This window comes from Onthophagus taurus, chromosome 1 (genome assembly GCF_036711975.1).
Source record: "Onthophagus taurus isolate NC chromosome 1, IU_Otau_3.0, whole genome shotgun sequence".
Classification (NCBI taxonomy): domain Eukaryota; kingdom Metazoa; phylum Arthropoda; class Insecta; order Coleoptera; family Scarabaeidae; genus Onthophagus; species Onthophagus taurus.
Window position 1 is genome coordinate 19,312,737 of NC_091966.1, and position 22,632 is coordinate 19,335,368.

General features: G+C 33.6%; 2 protein-coding genes across 4 annotated transcripts in view; one reads left to right on the forward strand and one right to left on the reverse strand.

The window, feature by feature from the left end:
• LOC111414277 (uncharacterized) overlaps positions 1 to 22,632 on the forward strand; it is a 347,116-nt gene that overhangs the window by 185,069 nt on the left and 139,415 nt on the right. The gene's annotated exons all lie outside the window — the stretch shown is intronic.
• LOC111414283 (uncharacterized) lies at positions 254 to 11,672 on the reverse strand. Its single transcript, XM_023045590.2, has 12 exons — positions 11,428 to 11,672; positions 11,175 to 11,378; positions 10,938 to 11,123; positions 10,550 to 10,884; positions 10,252 to 10,492; positions 10,014 to 10,193; positions 9,802 to 9,955; positions 1,945 to 2,099; positions 1,172 to 1,890; positions 879 to 1,119; positions 509 to 688; positions 254 to 460 (listed from the first exon to the last, which is right to left on the reverse strand). Exons 1-12 carry the CDS (start codon positions 11,558 to 11,560, stop codon positions 294 to 296), a joined length of 2,895 nt encoding a protein of 964 aa, XP_022901358.2. The 5' UTR covers positions 11,561 to 11,672; the 3' UTR covers positions 254 to 293.

Here is a 22,632-nt window from a genome sequence, read left to right on the forward strand (position 1 = left end):
AAACGCTACGCGGATTCGTGCTTTTTGTTTTGGTGGTATGCCGCGTTTTCAGAATATTTACGTTGGTGTTTGTTGTGATGCCACGATCAACATATTTCGACACGTCTGTTGTCTGTCAACGAATTTTTACGGTAAGCCTTTAAGCCAGCTTTCATCCACAACCAAGCTTTTTAATCTACTTTTCGGGTTTTCCTCATTTACAATTTCTACAATTTACCGTTTTGATCTTACACTTTAAATAAACAATTTAAAATAAATCTTTCAGGAAGAATTTTATTTAATAATTAACAACACTAAATAATTTCTCTTTCCAAAAATTTTAAATTAACCGTGTTTAAAGGTTTTAAAACGAATTCTGTTGTAACTTCTAGATTTTCGTTTTTATTTAAAGATACCAATTCAAAATTTCTTATTATTTTTGTTATTGTTGCTTTCATTGTGGTCATAGCAAACGTTTTACCTAAAACACGAAAATAAAATAATGTTCGATTTTAAAAAATAAACTTACCAATGCATATGCGAGGTCCCAACGCGAAGGGAATATAGGCGAATGGATGAATCTTTTCAACGTTTCCAGGCATAAATCGTTCCGGATCGAATTTTTCCGGTTCCGGAAAATGGTCGGGATTTCGGTGTAAACTGTACGCGCATATTGTGATATCCGTACCCGCAGGAATCGTTCGTCCATCTGAAACAGACGTCAAAGTTCTCGTTCTTTATGGAAATTCGCTGTAAAACCCTTAACCTTTGTGAGATTTCACGAAATACGTTTTCTATTCAACCGTATACGAAAGATTTTTCAAGCTGCTCAAATAACAGTCAGTAAATGTTTATTTTCGATCGTTTTTTACCTACAAAATTTTTTTCCCAATTCTTACCTATTGTGATGTCTTCTTTTATGTTTCTATCAAGTAATGGAACTAAAGTATACAATCTCATAACTTCTTTAATAGTGGCTTCTAAATATTTCATTTGTAAGATTTGAGAATAAGTAGGCTCAACGTTTTTATCTTTTCCTAAAATGGAAATTGATTCTTCAAGTATATTCTTTTGAACTTCAGGATGTCTTGCCAATTCGAAAAAGATAAATGACATTAATGACTCGGAAGTGTCGTGGCCCTAAAAAATAATTTTTCAAATTTAACTTTAATTTATCATCAATAAAATTTACCGCTATAATAAAAGTGTTAACTTGATCCATAATTTCTTCTTCCGAAAAATTACCGTCCTCGAATAAAACATCTAAAAATTCTTTCTTTTCTACGTAATCGCTTAAAGATCGAGTTTTAAGTTCTTCCTTATAACTTTCAACTAATGTTCTTGAGAATGCTTTTAGGATATTACAACTTTTCGTTTGTTCCTGATAAGACTTTGTTAATTTATATAAAGTTTCGTACTGCCATAATAAGGACATTAAACGTTGTATAACTGTCCCATAAAAATATCTTCGAGCATCCAAATATTTTTCGCCGATTACTGATTGTTTCTTTGTACGTAAAAATGTGCCACATAATACATTCATGGTATGTTCATGAATTATTGGGAATACATCGATAAATTTTCCTTTTTCTTTTTTTAATTTTTCCACTAATTTTTCATTATACTTCTCGGAATCATTTAAATATTTTTCTAATATTTTTGTATGAAACACTGGATTGAGTAATTTTCTATGTAGTTTCCATTGTTGGCCTGTTGAGGATGCAAGACCTAATCCAATGTAAGGTCGAAGAAAATCGAATACTCTAGCTTTATCTAAATGAACGCTAGAAGTTAACAGATATTCGATGTATTTTAAATTTGTTGTAACGATTGTTGGTTTTAATGGATTTATCCATATTTTAGCTACATCTCCATACGTCGAATTTAAATTTTTGAAGTGATTAAAAACATCTAATTGGATTAAAAAAAAGGTGTTTAATTATTTAATATTTGATAAGCACCTACCTTTTGAGCTGTTAGATCCCCAAAGAATTCTAAAGAATGTATTAAAAAACGAAGGTCCAGGAATTTTATGAATTTCTTTAAATTTTATAAAATAATATATCAAAAAACTAAAGATTAATACTAAATATATTATTGGTAACATAGTCTTAATGTTTCTGCTTTACGAATAGACGAAATTTCCAGTTCTTTTCAAATTTATATCTGCAAACCCAAAGGTCAGCGTTGAATTTGTTAAAAAAAATTGCGATATTTCAGATAATAATATAACTCTTCCTTTAATTTATAAACAAAACTAAACAACAATACGTCTTGTTATTAAAAAGACATAAAGAATAACACTAACACCGTGATTATTTTGTAATATATAGACCTTGTATTTTCGTGACTGACCACTAGAAAAAATCTATAATTAGTATAAAAACTTAGAATTTTCGATTCTAGGTAATTCGTAATTTTACTGGTAATAGACTTTCTGGGTGCGTATATAAAAGTTGTTGTTCGTGGAAAACTGTTTTAATAAGAAGAATTATGAGTAAATATGTTTTATTTTAAGATAGGTCAACTGATTGATTACTTATGACCTCGGCAATGAAAGTTGTTGCAAATTGATAAGTAGTTAATTGGGTAATTGATAGATATTTTGACAACATTTTTTTTGCAATTTTGCAACGATAAGAAACTGCGTAATTAATCTATTTCGACAATTTCATTTGATTTAAATCTAATCAGCTGATTTAAAATTATTTTATAATACAAATACATCTATATTAATCATTACTCAACAAACCTACATTATTCAATCAAACAATTATTTATATACCGGGAGAGGCATTTAAATTGAGACGACCTAATAATTCATAACCATCAATTTTATCGAAGAAGTTTCAGATAAAACTTTCATCATATGAAGGGGGAAAATATTTTGTATGGTGTTCATTGTTCACAAATGAGCTACGGTTAAAAATAACATATTGTAATAATATCATATCACTTATGATAGTATTAAGAGGTGGCGTTAATATAAAAAAATAAAAGTCATGGAACCAAAAAAAAAAAAAAAGATAGTAAAAATAAACAAAAAAGGCGTTAAGTCGAATTTTTGAATTAACGAATTTCTGTTTGAACCAGCTCCCGAAATATTCTATGATATATGTAAAAATTGTGTTTTGATAATAAAATACACGTTCATCACAATATGTTAACGCAATAAGCGCTTAAAGTGATGTCCGTTTGCTTCGATGCTCATATGTATATGTAGACGATAAATAAAAGATGGATCTACTTGTCGTAACATTTTTGAACTTAACTGTCTGCACACATCACATATTCGTTGCTTCATATTTTCCGACGTAGTGGCACTTCTAGATAGACTTTGTCTTTAATGTAACCGCACGGAAAGAAATCAAGAAATGTTATATCGAGAGACCTAACAGGTCAATTAATGAGGCCCAACCTATCCAATTACTTCGATAATGCCTGCTTGGCACTTAGCTTACTGATAGTTCGTTAAAAAATTTCTAAATCTCTCCATTTAATGTATCATCATCAATAATGAAAGTGTCACCTATAATCCCATACAACACATTGACTGTTCAAGGTCATTTGTAATTCATTTCACGTAACCAACAAGAATTTTCTGCTGACCAGTAATACATACTTGCGACCAATGACAAAATGAAATTGTGTTTTCGACGTATAATATCTATAGTTAACACATGCCACAACAATAAGAAAAATGCTGACACCGTAAAAGATAAGGAAAATAGTATATAAGTAGAATAGAACTCAATTATATGCAAGTCTTTGTTTTAATATCATAAAATAAACTTCGTTCTTGTCTTCGAACAATAAATCGCTTTTTAAAAAATTCCCAATCGTGTGTGTTATTCTGTGTTGACTCTCAAATCGTGTCAATATGCGGAAAACGTGATTCGGTGAACTTAGTTCTTTGTTGTCAAGATCTGCACCGTTCAGCCGAGGATTAAGCTACAATCGCCCACATGCCTGAACAAGGCGGAACCTGCCGAGAAGCTAGCCATCTCAAATCGTCGACTGCTTTCCAGGACCTCAACCGAAAAAAAAACAAATGATAACAATTTAAATAACATTACTATGCTGGTACGTCAGCGCAGACGTTCGAATAACACCCTTGGATGGACCATTATTTCCACTACATCTAGGAATCGCTAAAAATCAAATAAGTCACTGGACCACAACCGCTCACCGACCAAATTACCAATTGGAATTACAACTAAACCAACTACAGGATACTATCAACAATATAACAGATAATGACACCAAACACTCATTACAAATATTAGCCGGAGAACCTCAAGGATTATTTAACCAAATTATCTACGAAGAACATCAACTTATCCCAATTGTACGAAAAACTCGAGGAGCACTAAATTTTGCCGGATCAATAATAAAAGCAATTACGGGAAATATAGATGCAGAAAATGCTTCAAGATACGATTCTTTATTAAAAGAATTGCGATACAATCAAAAGGAGATCATCGCCAATATTCAATCACAAATACATTTAGCCGAAGGAATATTACCAACTTATGAAGACAACCTTAAAACATTAAAGGAAAACCTATAAATATAACGACCCAATATTTAAATTCAATTATTAAACAATTACATCAACAAGAGCAGAAACAATATTCTTTTCAAACGATATTGAGGGCCCATGCTTCTTTATCAAATTCGATTACAACTATTTTGACAATTACTAATATATTGTTAACAGAAAAACATTTGCGTAATTTGACCCAACAATTATCACTGCAAAAGAGCTTTTATATGAACTACAACTTATCCAATCATCTGTAGTAAATCAACATCTGGTTCTACCACCTTTCGCAGAAAATCTATACGCAATAGGAATAAGATAATAAACGTAAAGCGTGAGTCTCAGGTAAAAATTTGATGATGCTCAAGTTAACACATTCGTTCAAATATAATAAAATGTAATAAAGACTACATACACCCCAGAAAATGATAATCTGAACTATTATCCTCCTGAAGTTTATTTAATGAATTTTATAAGGAAAGATATACAAGTCTATATTATTTAAATTATTTTAATGTTCTACATAAAAATAGCATAAGTTATTCTTAATGATTAAAAACGCAAAATATATTATATTATAATTACTTATAAAAATCTACATGCATTAGGTTATTCTTATACATACTATAACGTTAACAATTAAAGCAAATCGGATTTTACATAAAAGTTAGCTGTCAGTTGTGGGGAGAAATTTTATTTCGAATTTTGATATGGGGTTAAGTTCTTGACCCGATGCTGTAGTTAGTATTTTAATTGGTTACGGACGTCATATAATATCCATTCCTTCACAATGTAAGCGGAATTCTTGGAATCATTATCCTACTGAAATATCCCAATAAACGCTAAATTTCCTACATCAGCCACGATATGTAATTTCATACCATCACGATTCAATGTGGTTTTCAAGTTTTTTTGTTTATTTTTTCCGTTCTTTTTCTTTATACTTTTATTGTGCCATCATTAACAAAAAAAAATGTTGAATTTACTTTCGTTTAGTTATTTAAGTTTATGAAAACGACAACGTTTTTTTAAAAATAATAAGATTAAAAAAAGTTTTAGAATTAAATTCCACATGAAATGAGGTAATAATGTATTAAATCCACCAAAAGGTTAAAAAATTCTGTCAAAATTTACGGGACCATCACCCTTAATCAACCCTTTGAAATGCCTCAATTGGTCTCAGCTTGCTACCAATTAATACCCTCGGTACACTCATAGCGTATACCAAATTTGGTTTTTCTGGCTTAATGTATTACGAAGATATTCAATGTTTTAAATCTTTAAGATCCAACTTTGAAGGCCTATAACTCCTCAGGGGTACAACTTAGTAGAGAGATAAGTTGCGTTAAATTATCTTAATTTATTGTCCTCCACATGTCCCTGCTCTGTGTCGGTTCTTATGTGAATCACCCTGTATACTATTACTTATTCTTAATTAAAAGCATATAGGGTAAACACACCAGTGGTCGACCATTTAAGACATATTTCAAAGTTAAACGACGATAAAAAATAGAACTAAAGGCACAATGAACTGATCTTTTTAAATTAAGATAGGTAAAATATTTATTTTTGGAAATCTGCAATCGATTCATGCTAGAACAATATAAAAATAAAATTATCCTAAAATACGTTCAAAAGGAGCCAGTAGTCAACCAGTATAAGTCCAGTGGTCGACCGGTATTTCTTCAGCCTGCAGTCAGTTTATTTTTTATCATTTGTATTTAAGTTCGTGTAAATTCGTCAAGAGAAAAATTATAATTTTTCAGTAAATTGATTTATAAAAATCAATTAAAAATTCATGTTTTAATTTTTTATTTTGTCTTGACAATAACATATGCTCATTAAATAAATAATCACTTTATTCCGGAATAATATTTTTTTTTACAAAATTAGGAGCAGAAGGAACACTTATAATTTTTGAACTGTACTTCCTCGTAACTAAATCCTATGAATTCCGTACGCTTTAGGTGGTACCATCTTGTGCACACATCACAGCCGATGTTCTTCATTTCGTCTTCTTCCACATCGCTAATAAGCTCTTCATCACATTCAGAGCATTTTATGGCTTTTCATCGCATACCATTTTCTTTTTTTTCGATAGATTTTTTTTTCCCTGCCCTTACAACTCTTTTTTTCCATTTTTCTGTTCTCTTCTTCCTTTTTCTTGTTTTCTTTATTTTTTAAATATTTACTATATGCTATTGAAAAAATAGCTGACGGTAACTTTTCTTTATTTTTCTGTTTGTACAAATAGGTGCAGGCCAGTATAAGTGACTTTCAAAGTTGGTCAAATTTTGTAAAGGCATTGACTGATTCGAAGTTTCAGGCTGATTATTATCGTTAACTTTATCGATATTCGAATTTTCGTTGATATCTTGAGGAAGAATCAGATTCGGTTCATCAGATACAGGAGGTGTCTGAAAATCGTAAATTATAAAACACTCCCTGTATATCAAAAACGAAGAGGCCTATGCAAATTTGGTTTGCGCCATTGTAAGTTTCACAAAAAAGTAGCTCAGGTTCGCAAAAGCCGCAACTTTCTATCTTTCATAATAACTGAGATACCCTGCAAACCCATCGAAATTTGGACAGCCTGTACAGTATATGTTTCGCCTATCGGTCCTGGAATGTTGTGATGTCCACTAATTGTCTAAGACAGTACTAATTTTTTCGACATCGATATTTTACGATTTCAATACCTCACTAAAATGAGAAAGAACCTTTTTTGTGATATTTAAGTCTTCCATGGTAATCGAATCGATGGGTCTCAATATTGTATTTTCTAATCGATTTTGAATGCATTTTGTAAAATCTACGGCATTCGGGTTTAGCGGAAAAATACCACATTGCTTAAAGCCATTTGGCATTCGTCCAATAAAGGGTAAAAATCAGTTTTTGTTAATGCTTTGTTTAGATTATCATTTTTATTTTGCCATTCACGAACAGTCGCCTCCCAATCAGCTTTTAAAGGCTTAAATACATTCACATCAGCTGGCTGTATGATATGAGCTGTATTGTGAGGCAAAGCATACAAAATTATATTATGTTCACCACACCATTTGCTTAGGTGATACGATAAATGAGATGTGTGTCCATCAACGAATAATATAACAGAGCGTGGCACATCATTTTCCTTCAACCACCTATCGACACCATTAACCACATATTCGTAAAAATATCACTTTTCATCCAGCCACTAGTAGATTTACCAATAAACCGTTAGTCGACTTCATTAGAGCAGCTGGAGGTCAAACATATGGAAAAATTACCATTGGATATAATGTTTGACCATTCGCAGAAAAAACCAGTAGTACAGTTATATTCTCCTTTTCATTGGCATTTTTTATTTGATATATATTTTTGGTGCCTCTTGGTGCTAAAACCTTCCCGGATTTTGGACACAGGGAAAACCCGGTTTCATCACCATTCAATACCCGACGAGGGTCTTCATAAATGTCTTTGCAATTACTTTCGTTTAAGAAGTGGTTTAGCTCTCTGAACCATTTTCATATCGCTTCCTCTGTAATTATTGCTCGTGATTTTGACAGAGCTTCCGGCTCCTGAAAGGCAATATTTTGTCGTCTACAAAATGCCTTAAACCACTTCTCCGCAGGCTTGCTGCCGTCTTTGAAAGGTGTTCGTCTTTTGTCTGAATTTACAATGTGTTGAACCGATTTCAACAATTCTTCCTTCTTCAAGGGGAATCCTGTCATGGATAAATGTTTCAGCCACAAAGGTAATTTCTGTTCCTCTTCTTGACTGAGAATGGTAGGTGGCCCCATAATCAAAGGCCCCATTTTTATTCTGCCTTATAGTAGTTTTGGGAAACTGAAAATTTCGAGATGCTTCTCTTATTCCCATACCATTGTGAATTGCATCAATGGCATCTGTTCAAGATGTTTTTGAATATCTGTGGAACACTTTTTTGTTTGATTTTGACATTTTCCTGAAAAAGCGTACATATCTTTATTACCTATCTATCTTTATTAATAATTAATTGTAAGGATTTGTGTGAATTGTAAATTAAATTTTTAATGTAATTATTGAAACCGTGAAAAATCCATGAAAAATAAAAATTATTATTATTAGTCGAGTTAAGCAGAATCGATTAGATTTAACTAGAGAGAACAGTCTTCTTAAAGCTGTTTATGATTTTGAATATTTTGAATTTTTACGTAATCTAAGAAGCGGTCGACGACTAGAAAACGTTTCGTACAGTAATAAATACTCCAGTAGTCGTCCACTGTGGTCGACTAATGGAAGATTATATTAATTATAAAACCTATGTTCGACCTCCCGAAAATAAAAACAAGTACTATGTTCTTAACAACTTCATTTAAAGAAATAGTAAAACTGTTGTATCTAAAATTGTGTCTATGTCCAGATTGAAGTAAAACAAGATTATAATACTTTCTATGCTTATTTATGAAAGACGTCATGCTAAATAAAAGTCTAGGTTTACTTACCTCAAACGGTTAACTTGGTATGCACTTTTCTAAACTAACAAATTAGACCACCAGTATTTACGCATTTTTTTGTAATTTGGGTTACAGACACTGGCAACTAATTATTGATACAAATTTTAATAGAGCAAGTTTTACTACACTTTTATTTTTTAAATTATAGTTGCAGATGGTCGACTACTGGCACCGGTCGACCTTAGGCGTGTTCAGTGTTGCCGTTTCGGTACAATTGTACTGAATTCAGTACAATTTCAGGGATAAAGTACGTGAAAGTAGCAATTCAGTACAAAATTCTTATTCGGTACAATTGTACTGAAATCAGTGCATTGTTAGGGAATGTAGTAAATACCGTTCAAAAGTGATAAAAGTAATACATTTTACTAGTTTTGTTTCAACTTATGACTTAAAAACAAAAAGGTCTCCGATATTTCCTCTCAGAATTCAGTACATACTGTTCATTTTAGTACGCATTTTTGAACACCGGGCGTGTTTACCATATCTTTCTCAAAGTTGTCGCTGAGATTTCGCAGTCATATCACTCATCACACCACTTGATCCACTGATCAAACTATTACTATTAATTTATATCAAAGTATTTTATTAGAAGAAATTTAATTTCAAAATTATATTTTTAAATGAATTACTATTATTACTGCAGTGCACAGGCAACCAACATTGCAGAAGTAAAAGGATATTTCTATTACATCAACACACAAACAGAAAACAACCTTAAAAAGTCTTTATTTCATAAAACTTTGAAACTGAACCCTCTCTCCACACGACATCATAATACTTTTATTAAAACATCATAAATTCCTCTCCCGTAGTTGCACCCTTAGCCCAGTTGTGGATTTAATAACAAATTCGCTAGTTAGAGCTACTTTGTGCTTCGGGTTCGTCGGTAACAGTTCGAAATTTCTCACAACTTTGCTTATTACGGATTTCATCTGGAACATAGCAAATGTTTTACCTAAAATTAGTATTCATTACTTAATAAAACTCAATTAATAAAGTAAGTTTTATTTAACCGATGCAGTCTCTTGGGCCTTTAGAAAATGGCATAAATGCAGTGAAATTGTTTTGCAATTTGTTTTCGGGAAGAAATCTCTCCGGTATTAGTTTATTAGCGTTTTCAAAGTAATCCTCGTTATGATGAAGGCCGTAAATATTTATTGTGACTTCTACATCCGGTGGAATAATAAAATCGCCTAAAGCATTTTTATATTAGGGGCATGTCGAAAAAAGTAATCATTGTTATGTCTTTACCTACGGCTACTTTTTGTTCTGTTTTTCTTTCAATAAAAGCTACGCCAGGGTAAAACCTTAAAACTTCTTTAATTACTGCTTCTAAATAAACCATGCGTTGCATATCGTTTTTAGTAATCGTTACATCTTTATCTTTTCCTAAAATGTTTATTGATTCCTCGAGAATCTTTTGTTGGATTTCTGGATGTTGTGCAATTTCGTATAATGCAAATGCAATTGTAGATGCTGGAGTATCATGACCCTAATATTTAAAATCAATAAATCAATTAACATTAATAAATTTACTTTATTTACTTACAGCAACAATAAACGTATTTAGATGATCAATAACACGATCCCTTTCAAGACTTGATTCGAGTAAAATATCCAAGACATTCTTAAATTTATCTGATGTTAATGTATTCTTTAAATCCGATTTTTTATTTTCCCGAATTAAATATTTGGAAAAGTTATTGAGAACTTGAGCACATTGCTTTTGAATTTTATAATCTCCCGTAAATTTAAACAATGTGTTGTGGCTTTTAAAGTAAGACAACATCCTGTTCATAACTATTGTTAAAAATCTTGACCTTGCTGTTAAATATTCAAGGTCGGCTTTACGTTGGAGATTTGTCCTTACATCAGCAATGCTTTCTATAAAGTATTAATTAATATATCCAATTAAAATAAATTAATAATTCTTTTACCACATATTACATCTAAAGCGTATAAATCCACAAAAGGGACTAAATCAATCGATTTTTTATTTACTTCGTTCCTAAGAATATCAACCATTTCATTTCCATGATGCTCAAAAATGTCATCGTAAGCTTCCATGAGCTTTAAGTTAAAAGCTGGATTAGTTAATTTCCTTTCTTTTTTCCATGTTGGAACTATAATCAAATAACTAATATTTTTAATTGTGGTGATTACAAAATATTTACCGTTAGAAGTAGCTAAACCACTTCCAAGAAATGGTTTTAAGTAGTCATAAAATTTCGTTTTTCCTAAATTTGAACTGGTGGATGATAAAATCGCGTGAGCAAGATCACAATTAGCAACAAATAACTTTGGCGTTATCGGTGTGTTCCAAACAATCACAACAGACCCCATATTTTTGTTTAATGAAGCCATTTTATCAAACATATCTGTATTGAAAATTAATTAAAACATTAATTATTAAAAAGATATTTTTACCATCAATATTTCCACTTGAAGCAATGGGGCAATTAGAAAGACTTGGAATTTTTCTCAGCGATCTGTACCTCCATAACCGAAGGTAAATAAATTGCAGTAATAGAAGAATAAATAACACAACTACGATGTACATTGTTGCGATTTGAATTGGAATCTACAATTACGTGCATTTAAAATTACACGTTTTTATATAAACTTTTCGTGTGTGAAGGTCATAGATTTTCTACGCATACAACTTTTAAAGTGATTGCGAAGATTTAAGTTTTAATAAAATTGATTTTTGGTCATATATGACGCTGACCTTAGGTTAAAAGATATCAATAACTTTTATAAACTATGATAAATCTTGCGCGTATTTCAGTAATTGATTAATTAAATAATTGATAGTATTTATTAAATAATAACATTAGTCTAGAAAAAAAAATTCATAAAATGTACATTTGACGCCACTGTATTTTTCTCATATAAATAATTTCAAGATGGCTGCCACATCCAGTGTACCGGAAGTAGCCTACAACTTTGTTATTTTAAACGGAATGCTACAATTTTTATTGGATATTTGAATTGAAAATCAGTTTTTTTTAATCAAAAATCACAATCCAAAATTCACTCAAACGCCTTGAAGAGTCGCGGAAATTCCGTCTTATTTTTTACATAGAGTTTGTACTTTTACAATAACAAGATGCCCAGGTTTTTCCTGTTTTTATATTTTTCGGTATTCCTAAAGTATATTGCCGTTTTATTCAGTGAATTAAGTTTACCTGAAAAAAGATATTTGAGGTACAAGTGCATTTTACTATTCTTAGAAAACTATCAGTTTTAGTACACAGGATCTTCGCATAGGTTTGTCACATCTTTTTTACTTTATAGTTACATGAAATTTGGCGTACCAATGATTTGGATTGAACCACTTTGTCATACAACCGACTGCTATTATTTCCGAAGTAAACAAACCGGAATTGGAAAAAATATGCGATGGGTTTATGCAAACGTACAATCTGTCACGTTTCCAGTTCCGCATTTAGATACACTTCCCATTCCCAACTGCCCTGATTTATCTCAGTCCCATAGTTCCAATATATCTCAATCCTCAAGTACTGATACGTTAAATTTCCAAAGTGATTTAACTGAATGTCAAGGACGGGTTGAACAGCATCTTCTAACACAGGAAGAACCGAATGATTGGGTGAGAGACTTGGAGCTTTCAAAGGAGAAAGCAGAATTACATACATCTCGTATGAAGCAATATGACTTTTTAGATGCGAGTGTTAAAGTAACATATTACATATGCTTAACGTATGCTTTTGCAAAGACATTTTCGGTTTGTTCAAGGAGCTTGGCTAGCCTTATAATAATAATAATAATAATCTTTATTAATGAAAATATACTATTAAGCATTATCACAAGTCAGTAGTACAAAATACAAAATGCTGTTTAGTAATACATATTACTAGTCATAAATAACCTACTTATATACAGTATGTCCACGGAAAAGGTGTTGAATAGGAAAAACCTTTTTATTTTTAATTTTATCGAGAAAAGTTAATCTTGATAAAAAATTTTGCTAGTTCTTAGAGTAAGATTGGGATAGAAACATTTAACATATTTTATACGCGGTGTTCAGAAAATTGAAAAAACTTTAAATGGTACAAGAGTAAAGTGTATTTATTTGAGAAGATAAGGAAATAAATTACTAGGGAAAGTTGTTCAAAAGTAAAAGGTAGTCTCTAATACCAATTTTCCAAAAAAATCTGCCTACTTTTATTTATTTGAGATCATTAAATTTATTTTAATATCAATTAACTAATTCCAAATTAACAATGCAAAAGTTGTAAGTTTATTTACTCAAACACACTACCACCCTGTTGAGCACATGCTTTTAAACGAACAAGTAATTCATCAAAACTTTTTCTAACCTCATGTAAAGATATTAAAGCAACGGCATTCTAATCGCATCCTTTAATTGATCAGTAGTGGCATTTATTTGATGTGTGCGATAAACAATTTGTTTCAATCGGCCCCATAGGAAAACATCCATTAATGTTAAATCTGGACTCTTAGGAGGCCACTGAACTGGTCCATGTCTCCCAATCCACTGGTCTGAAAACGTATGGTCTAATCATTGTCTAACCGTTGCCGCATAATGTGCTGGGCATCCATCTGGTTGAAAATAAAATGAACGACTGTATTGTAATGGAAGATTATCTAATTCACCGTCGAGGAAATTTCTTAACATAGCTAAATAACTATTCGCATTACAAGTAGTGTCAAAGAAGTATGGCTCTATTATTCCGTATTAAGAAATGGCGCACCACACATTTACTTTAACACAGTACTGACGCCTCCGTGGTATTCGAAAATGCGGATTAGAGTCACTCCAGTATGGTACATGTTGCGAAGCCACAACACCATTGGTCGAAAAACTTAATTCATCAGAAAACATTATTTTCTTATGAAATCCACTTTCCATACTGCCAACCCACAAACAAAAATCCAAACGTTTTGCTTCATCGCCGACTTCCAAAACATGATTAAAAACTGGCTTGTATGGATGTATCTTGTTGTATTTTAATATCTTCTGAATTTGCGACTTTTTAGCAAATTGGAGATTTTCAGCTCTTCTTCTTAATGATAAGTTTGGGTGTTTCTTTACTGAATGTAATACCAACAAAGTGCTTGCATCATTTTAATCGTATCTCTTCTTTTCTCTAGGTATTCGAAACAATGACCCAGTGCTTAAAAACTTCAAAATTATTTTACGGCAAGTAGTCTCAGAAACGTACACATTGGGGAATTTTTCATTAATTTCCTGAATAACTCGACGATAACATTTTTCGCCTTTGCCATAACATTGCACCAAGTAAATTTTTTGCTGTAAAGTAAGCATTTTAAGCTAACAATACTACGGCTAATAAAGTATAAAAGCGAAGTGTCAATAAAGCTTGATAAAGCTCAATAAAGCACTATCAACGCCTATTAGCACAAAAATGATCACAAACAAATAAAAGTAGGCCGATTTTTTCAAAAATTGGTATTAGAGACTATGTAAAGTAAAGACTATGTAAAGTAAAGAAAATGTAAAGTATCCCGCATTATTAAACCATTTAACTTTAACCTCACAGCTATTGTCAGTAGTATAGCGTGTTTTTTCCGAAAAACTAACATCAAAAGCATTTCTCAATGTTTGCATGAATAAAGCAGCAACAGTGTTCACATCGGTTGTACTATCAGAGATGAATTCAAAATTTGCGTCATGCATTAGACCTATTTGAGTGATAGGACGGAACCTTGTTTTGAGCCCTCTAAATGATCTAAAATGCGATTCGTACTCAAAGGATATAACCAAGTGATCGGAAAGGTACGAAACAAGGCCAAAATGGAAGCTCTCGTTTAAGTTAGTGAATATATTGTCAATACAATTTTCATTACGCGTACTGTTTATAATTGTCTTAATTAACCCATAACTCTCGCAGATATTACAAAGCAATTACGTTAAAATCACCTGCCAAAATAATACCCTTTCTAGGTGATAGCGATTTTAACAGAATGTCTAGATTGTAAAGGAAAGAGTCAAAACTTCCATTTGGGAAACGGTATACAGACAATATCTGAACATCATTATAATTTATACCAGCAACTTCAAAGTCTAATTCAGTTGAGAGTTTTAACGTATCAAACGAAAGAGGTGTGGGAGAAGGAAGCCCAGAACACCACCCCGTAAACGCACAGAACGACAAAAGCTTGATGAATTCACATATCCATTTAGGTTAACATTACCAATTTCAAGATTCGTCAGCCAGTGCTCATTCAGGCACAGCACATCAACAGAGGTTTCCTTCAAGTATATTTCCAGTTCAACAATTTTCCTTTTTAAATCCTGAACGGTGTAGTGCAATAACTTGCAGCAGCCGTCACGCTTGCCCCCTCTTGCAATATTCCTACATTTATTTATGATATCAATACTGGTACCACATCGTTATGAAAATTTTCATCATTTATATTGACACAATCAATCGTAATAAGATTCGAATTTAACATAAACGGTCGATTCGCGATTAAATTAGTTATGAATTTAAAAACTTTATTTTTACCTCCGATATTAAGGTGTAAACCATGTTTTCTTTTATCATGCTTGCTGACTCAAAGACAAACTTTTTACAATTATACTTGTAAATACTATTATTTAGACCAAATTTACTTTCCTAATAGGGAATCGATACAAATATTGTATTTATGCGATAACAACTTCATTTGATCAAAAATACAATCAGGGGCTGCCGTATTAGCCAACAGATTATTACAACCACCCATTATAACAACATAGTCATTTTTATTGTACCCATATGTAAGTTATATCAATATCATTTATTACTTCAACAAATTTTGCAGTTGGTTTACAAATGGTAAGAACATATGAACTATTTAAACCGCTAGTTAAACTATTTAAACTGCTAGTCAAAATCAAACCTGCGTGTCGTACATGACTGTCCCCCAGAACCAGAACCTTATTTTTTGGAGTACCCTCACGTATAGGGACTTTACTGAGTTTACAATATGCCACAGCAACAGACGAAGGAGAATTGACTTCGTTTTCCCTTGATAATCCATCGCAAGTTTGCAAGTTTTTAAACCCAGACACATCAGATGTTTTATTATTGCTTACATAGTTGGGTGCTATTTTATTCATCATGTACACGAGAGGCGGTTATTTATTGATAGCAATAAAAGTAGTTTGAAAGCAGTTCTCTTGCATAATGGAAATGAAGTTATTTCTAAGATTTATGCATGCTATTTTATTAATAAATGTTACAATCAAAATAATCTGTGTTGGGGAGAGGGAAGCGCCGAGCGTTTAGGCATCCCACCGTGCCGCTGGGCGACGCGTGCATGAGATACATTCCGTGTGTGTGTTGTTCACATAGCAGACATATATAATAAGCGTAGAGCTGAGCAGTGTTTTTAGAAGTGTATCTTTATTTTGTTAACGATTAATAAAGTCAAAGAAACGAAAGGGAGTGTTTAAAAAGAACCTAACCAACTTGAGCTACGAAACATTGGTCCTTCGAGCAGGATTGTTGAAGATTACCTTCAGCAAACGACACGGAACACGAGGCGTTCGAGAACGGAGAGAAGACAACAAAAGGCGACAACTGTCTAGAACCACGGGGGCGGCACAGTAAGTACCGATCTTCCTAAACTTTCCTAATCCTAAATAAAAAATAAAAACCTTCATTCGACGATTAATGTTACTGTTATCATTGTAATGGCGGATCAACTAATTAGAAAACGTGCTGTGTTAAAAGCATCCTTAACACGATTTGCTAACTTCATAGCTAGCACGGACGAAACACGTGCTACGGAGTTAGAAATACGTTTGGAAAACCACCTAAAGGTACTTTCCGAATACGAAATAATACAAGATCAAATCGAGGAATTAAAGGTCGATGAACCTAATAACGAACGCGAGCGGGTCGAGTTTGAGCATGCGTACTACAAAAACGTCAGCAAAGCTAAGGAAATATTACAAAAAACGATACAATTATCAGCTAATACGAGCACGTCAACATTTAACAACAACTTTGCCAGTAATTTAGATACAAATAACGTACGTTTGCCAACAATAAATTTACCTGAATTTAACGGTAACTATGAAGATTGGTACAAATTTAAAGATTCCTTCAACGCATTGGTTCACGAGAACAATAAGCTCTCTGAAGTGCAAAAATTTATTTATCTTGTATCATCTTTGAAAGATGCCGCAGCAGAAGTAATACAATCATTAGAAGTTTCAAGTGAAAATTATCCTGTCGCTTTAGAGTTATTAAACGAAAGATTCGAAAACAAGAAAATCATTGTTAACAGCCACGTTCGCGGAATTTTCGAGTTGGAAAACGTAATAAAAGATGCACCGAAGTCATTGAGACAATTCTTAGACGGTTTTTTGAAGCATTTTCGAGCGCTAAAAGCTTTAAAATTACCGGTAGAACATTGGGATGTTCCAATGGTCTATTTATTAACGAAAAAACTCGATAATAACACGCGTCGTTTATGGGAACAATCAGTATCACAGGATATTCCCAATTTAAACGAATTTACGGATTTTATCAAAAATCGATGCCAAATTTTGGAAACTATTGCTCAGTCGAATAAAACTTTAGACAAGGACTATTCCAAACCCTACAAACAACGTGCGATAACAAACGTCACAGCTACGAAAATTAGTTGCGTTCAATGCAAGGCCTCCCATAGCATTTTTCAATGCGAAATTTTCCTTAAGAGGGCTATTATTGATAGAATACGATTAGCAAAGGATTTAAAACTGTGTACAAATTGTTTAAACTTAAATCATACTGTACAGCAATGCAAATCGAAGCGAAATTGCTTCAAATGTAGTAAGCGACATCACACCTTACTCCATTTGGAAAATGAGAACAGTGAAGCCCCAAGGACAGCCGTTACCTCTCATGCTGTTAACAGAGGAACTTATGTCATTTTATCGACTGCCACGGTCTACATAAAAAACGGAAATGAATTGGTTGAAGCACGTGCACTTATTGACAACGGAAGCGATACCAATTATGTTACGAAGGCATTCACGAGAAAACTGAACGTCACTGAGACAACCATAGACCCAATAACAATAGCCAGTGTGAATGGAGTTACCTCTCAGGTATCCAAACAAACAAACTTGACCATACAAGCAAAATACACTAGTTATCAAGTGAACCTACAGTTTTTGATATTGAATCGTATCACTGAAAAAATTCCTACCATAAAGCTAAATGAACAAGATCTAAAAATTCCTAAGGGTGTGAAATTAGCTGATCGAAATTGGCATACACCAGGTGATATCGATTTGCTGATTGGTGCTGAGATTTTCTATGAGCTACTTCTTAATGGGAAGATAACTCTGGGAAGGAACAGTCCTGTATTAAGAGAAACCAGGTTTGGGTGGTTGATAACTGGCCGATTACACCTAGACCGCGAAACAATGAACACTTGCCATTTAAGTGTAAGTAACCCGGTAGACTTGCATAATCAGTTGCAACGATTTTGGAGTTTAGATGAATGTCCTTCTGAACGAGTGCTGTCTTTAGAAGAGGAGCAATGCGAACAAAAATTTGTTGAATCTACCACAAGAGATGAAAATGGACGTTATACGGTGCGATTGCCCTTTAACGAAAAGATGGAACAGTTGGGAAACAACCTAGCAGAAACCTTAAATAGATTCCAAGGCTTGGAGAAAAGATTGGGTCGCAATGCTGTTCTGAAGGAAGAATACAAACGGTTTATGGGAGAATATGAAAGGTTGGGGCATATGAGTAGAATTACTGATTTAAATAGTGACAATTTGGAGGAGCTTAAAGGAGAAAATTCGTATTACATTCCCCATCACCCGGTTTTTAAAACATCCAGCTCCACAACTAAACTTAGAGTTGTATTCGACGCCTCTTCAAAAACTCCAGGTAAATTATCATTAAACGAAACGTTATTGGTAGGACCCACAATACAGAGCGAGTTATTTTCGATATTGTTACGATTTAGAAAACACAAAATAGCTTTGATTGCTGACATCGAGAAAATGTTTCGCCAGGTACGAATTTGTGAGAATCATTGCGATTTTCAGCGCATCCTTTGGAGAAACGAACCTACGGACAAAATTGGAGTATACAAATTATGTACTGTTACTTACGGAACTGCACCAGCAACATTCTTAACTACTAGGTGTTTGACAGACTTGGCTAACTCAGACTTGAATAAGCATTCTTTGGCAGCAAGAGCAATAATAAAGGATATGTACGTGGATGATCTTATCACAGGTTGTGACACATTAGAAGACGGTTTAGAGCTTCAAGAAGAAATATCCAAAATACTAACCAGTGGAGGGTTCAATTTAAGAAAATGGGGGAGCAATTGTATGGAGATCTTAAAGAAATGTACAAGTACAAATGCTAATGATAAACATTTAATTAAAGACGAGACAGATAACAAAACTTTAGGTGTTATTTGGTCTTCATCAGATGACACTCTACGATTTATTATTAACGCAAGTATCAAACCAACTGAAAGAGTGACAAAGAGAACTATTCTAGCAAGTGTTTCCAAAATATTTGATCCTTTGGGATTGGTAACACCTATTACGACTCAAACAAAGGTATTTGTACAGCAACTGTGGATAATGAGGTTGGACTGGGATGACGATTTACCGCAGTTTATTGTTGAGGCTTGGAACCGTTTAAAGGAGCAATTGCTTTCCGTCTCGGAAATTTCCATTCCTCGACGAGTACTTGTGAACAAGCCTGTGGATGTTCAACTTTGTGCATTTTGCGATAGCAGCGAGAAAGCATATGCAGCGGCCGTTTATGTGAGATGCGTTACGGATGATGGTAGCATAAAGATTTCTCTACTCTGTTCTAAAACGAGAGTAGCACCATTGAAAAAAATTTCAATCCCACGTTTGGAATTATGCGGTGCATTACTATTAGTCAAATTGGTAAACCGTATAAAAAATGATCTAGACTATAACATTTCCAAACTATTTTATTTCACTGATTCGACAATAGTACTAAACTGGCTTAACGGAAATCCGACAAGGTGGAAGGTATTTGTTGCCAATAGAGTGGCCAAGATACAAGCCCTCAGCAAGATTACTGATTGGTACCATGTCGCAGGAAGAGAAAATCCTGCCGATATTCCAACACGCATTAATGACATAACCAAATTAAATGAATCTATATGGTGGAGTGGTCCAAAATTCCTGTATGATTCTCCTGAAACCTGGAAGGTAGATTATGATGTTGATACAACCGAAACTAAAGAAGAAAGGAGGCAAGCAGTTACACTTACTTGTGAACGAACAGATGATTTGTTGACTAAGTTTTCATCACTCAACAAATTAAAAAGAGTGATGGCATACGTAATGAGATTTAAACAAAACGCATCACAGCCATGTAATGTTAGAAAATTTGGACCCCTAGATTCTGATGAAATAAGTAAAGCATTTATAAAAATTATATTGTTGGCACAGCGTGAGTTTAGCTCCGATATAAATGAACTGAACACAAAGGGTGGATTGTCCACGTCGAGTAAATTAAGGTCATTGTCACCTTTTCTTGATTCCAATAACATGTTACGCGTTGGTGGTAGATTAAAAAATGCTGACATACCGTATGATTTTAAGCATCCAATACTTTTACCAAGAGACTGCCCATTAACGAGATTAATTGTCTGGCAAGAGCACAATAGGCATTTTCATGCAGGAGCGTCAACCACTTTGGCTGCTATTAGACAGTCCTTTTGGCCAATATCTGGGAGGAATACCGTTAGACGTGTCCTACAAAGTTGCATTGTATGTTATAAATACTCGCCGAAACATGTTCAATTAAAAATGGCAAACTTACCTGAAACTAGAACAGCGATAACCTTACCTTTTCAATGCACTTCACTGGATTTCGCTGGTCCTTTTGAGGTTAAAGAAACTAAATACCGCGGCAGACGAGTGCTGAAAATGTATGTTTGTGTTTTCGTTTGTTTCTCAACAAAGGCTATTCACTTGGAACTCCTTTCGGATTTGACCTGTAAGACATTCTTAAATTCCTTAAAACGATTCGTCGCGAGGCGCGGTCTCCCACAGCAGCTTTATTCAGATAACGCCAGAACGTTTGTGGCTGCTGATAAAGAATTGAAATTAGCTTACAGAGCCGTTACAACATTCTTTAGGGATGATTTAATAAATGGCTTCTTGACTATGCATTCTATAACTTGGAAATTTATGCCTCCACGTGCTCCACATTTTGGTGGCTTGCATGAAGCAGCGGTAAAATCATTTAAACGGCATTTTAAAAGAGTAACATCCGGAGCTACATTAACGATCGAAGAATTTACGACATTATTGTGTCAAATAGAAGGTATCCTAAACTCCAGACCTTTATATCCGCTTTCAACCGATCCCAACGATTTCCAACCTTTAACTCCTGGTCATTTCTTGATCGGTCGCCCAATTAACGCGATTCCTGAGGTGGATATATCAGACGAACTGCCAAACCGATTACGAAGTTATGAAAAATTAAAACGTCTTCAGCAACTGTTTTGGAAGCAGTTTCAGCGAGACTATCTCACCACTTTGCAACAAAGAGGGAAATGGGCCAAGGATACCGCACAATTGGATGTGGGTGACATCGTGTTGGTAAGGCAAGTAAATTCACCATCTCAACATTGGCCACTGGGACGAATCCTCAAATTTCATCCCGGCAGCGACAAGCGAAGAAGAGTAGTGACCGTTCTGGTGCAAGGAAAAACCTACGTCAGAGCAGCAACTGATGTCTGCCCACTTCCTAAACAGAGTGTTGAAATGGAACATTCCAAGGCGGGGGAGTATGTTGGGGAGAGGGAAGCGCCGAGCGTTTAGGCATCCCACCGTGCCGCTGGGCGACGCGTGCATGAGATACATTCCGTGTGTGTGTTGTTCACATAGCAGACATATATAATAAGCGTAGAGCTGAGCAGTGTTTTTAGAAGTGTATCTTTATTTTGTTAACGATTAATAAAGTCAAAGAAACGAAAGGGAGTGTTTAAAAAGAACCTAACCAACTTGAGCTACGAAACAATCTGAAAGAATCACTGTATTTCGTGTTTCTTGAGAGAAATTACAGAAAAAGGAAAAGCTGGATTTTGGCACTTTGACTCACAAATGATCATAATTTCTCTATAGGTTTTGGTCGTAAATACCGTCTTCCTATTGTAAAAGTACAAACTCTATGTAAAAAATAAGACGAATTTTTGCGGCTCTTCAAGGCGTTTGAGTGTATTTTGGATTGTGATTTTTAATTAAAAAAAACTGTTTTTCAATTCAAATATCCAATAAAAATTGTAGCATTCCGTTTAAAATAACGAAGTTGTAAGCTATTTCCTTCCGGTATACTGGATGTGGCAGCCATCTTGAAATTAAATCTCAGAAACGTACGAAACATGAAACCTAAAACTTTCTAACGGTCTACTTAGTTGAGCGGAATTTCATGTACAGGAAAAAGCTGTGCTGTCACATATAGAAGATCATAATTTCGGGTAATTTCTCTATAGATTCTCATTGTGCGTACCTTGTTGTCTTCTTAAAAGAGCAAACTTTACGTAGAAGGTAAAAAAGAACTTTTCTGCGACTCTCCACGGATATTGAATCAATTTTTGGTTCACACTTTGTCTAAAAAT

What these genes read in the sequence shown, in the direction of transcription:
- LOC111414283 (XM_023045590.2), bottom strand. Translation starts at nt 11,560, where the DNA reads ATGTACATCGTAGTTGTGTTATTTATTCTTCTATTACTGCAATTTATT. An exon ending in GGGATCTAACAGCTCAAAAG is followed by an intron (nt 1,891 to 1,944) that starts GTAGGTGCTTAT and finishes TAATCCAATTAG; the next exon opens with ATGTTTTTAATCACTTCAAA. An exon ending in TTAACACTTTTATTATAGCG is followed by an intron (nt 1,120 to 1,171) that starts GTAAATTTTATT and finishes ATTATTTTTTAG; the next exon opens with GGCCACGACACTTCCGAGTC.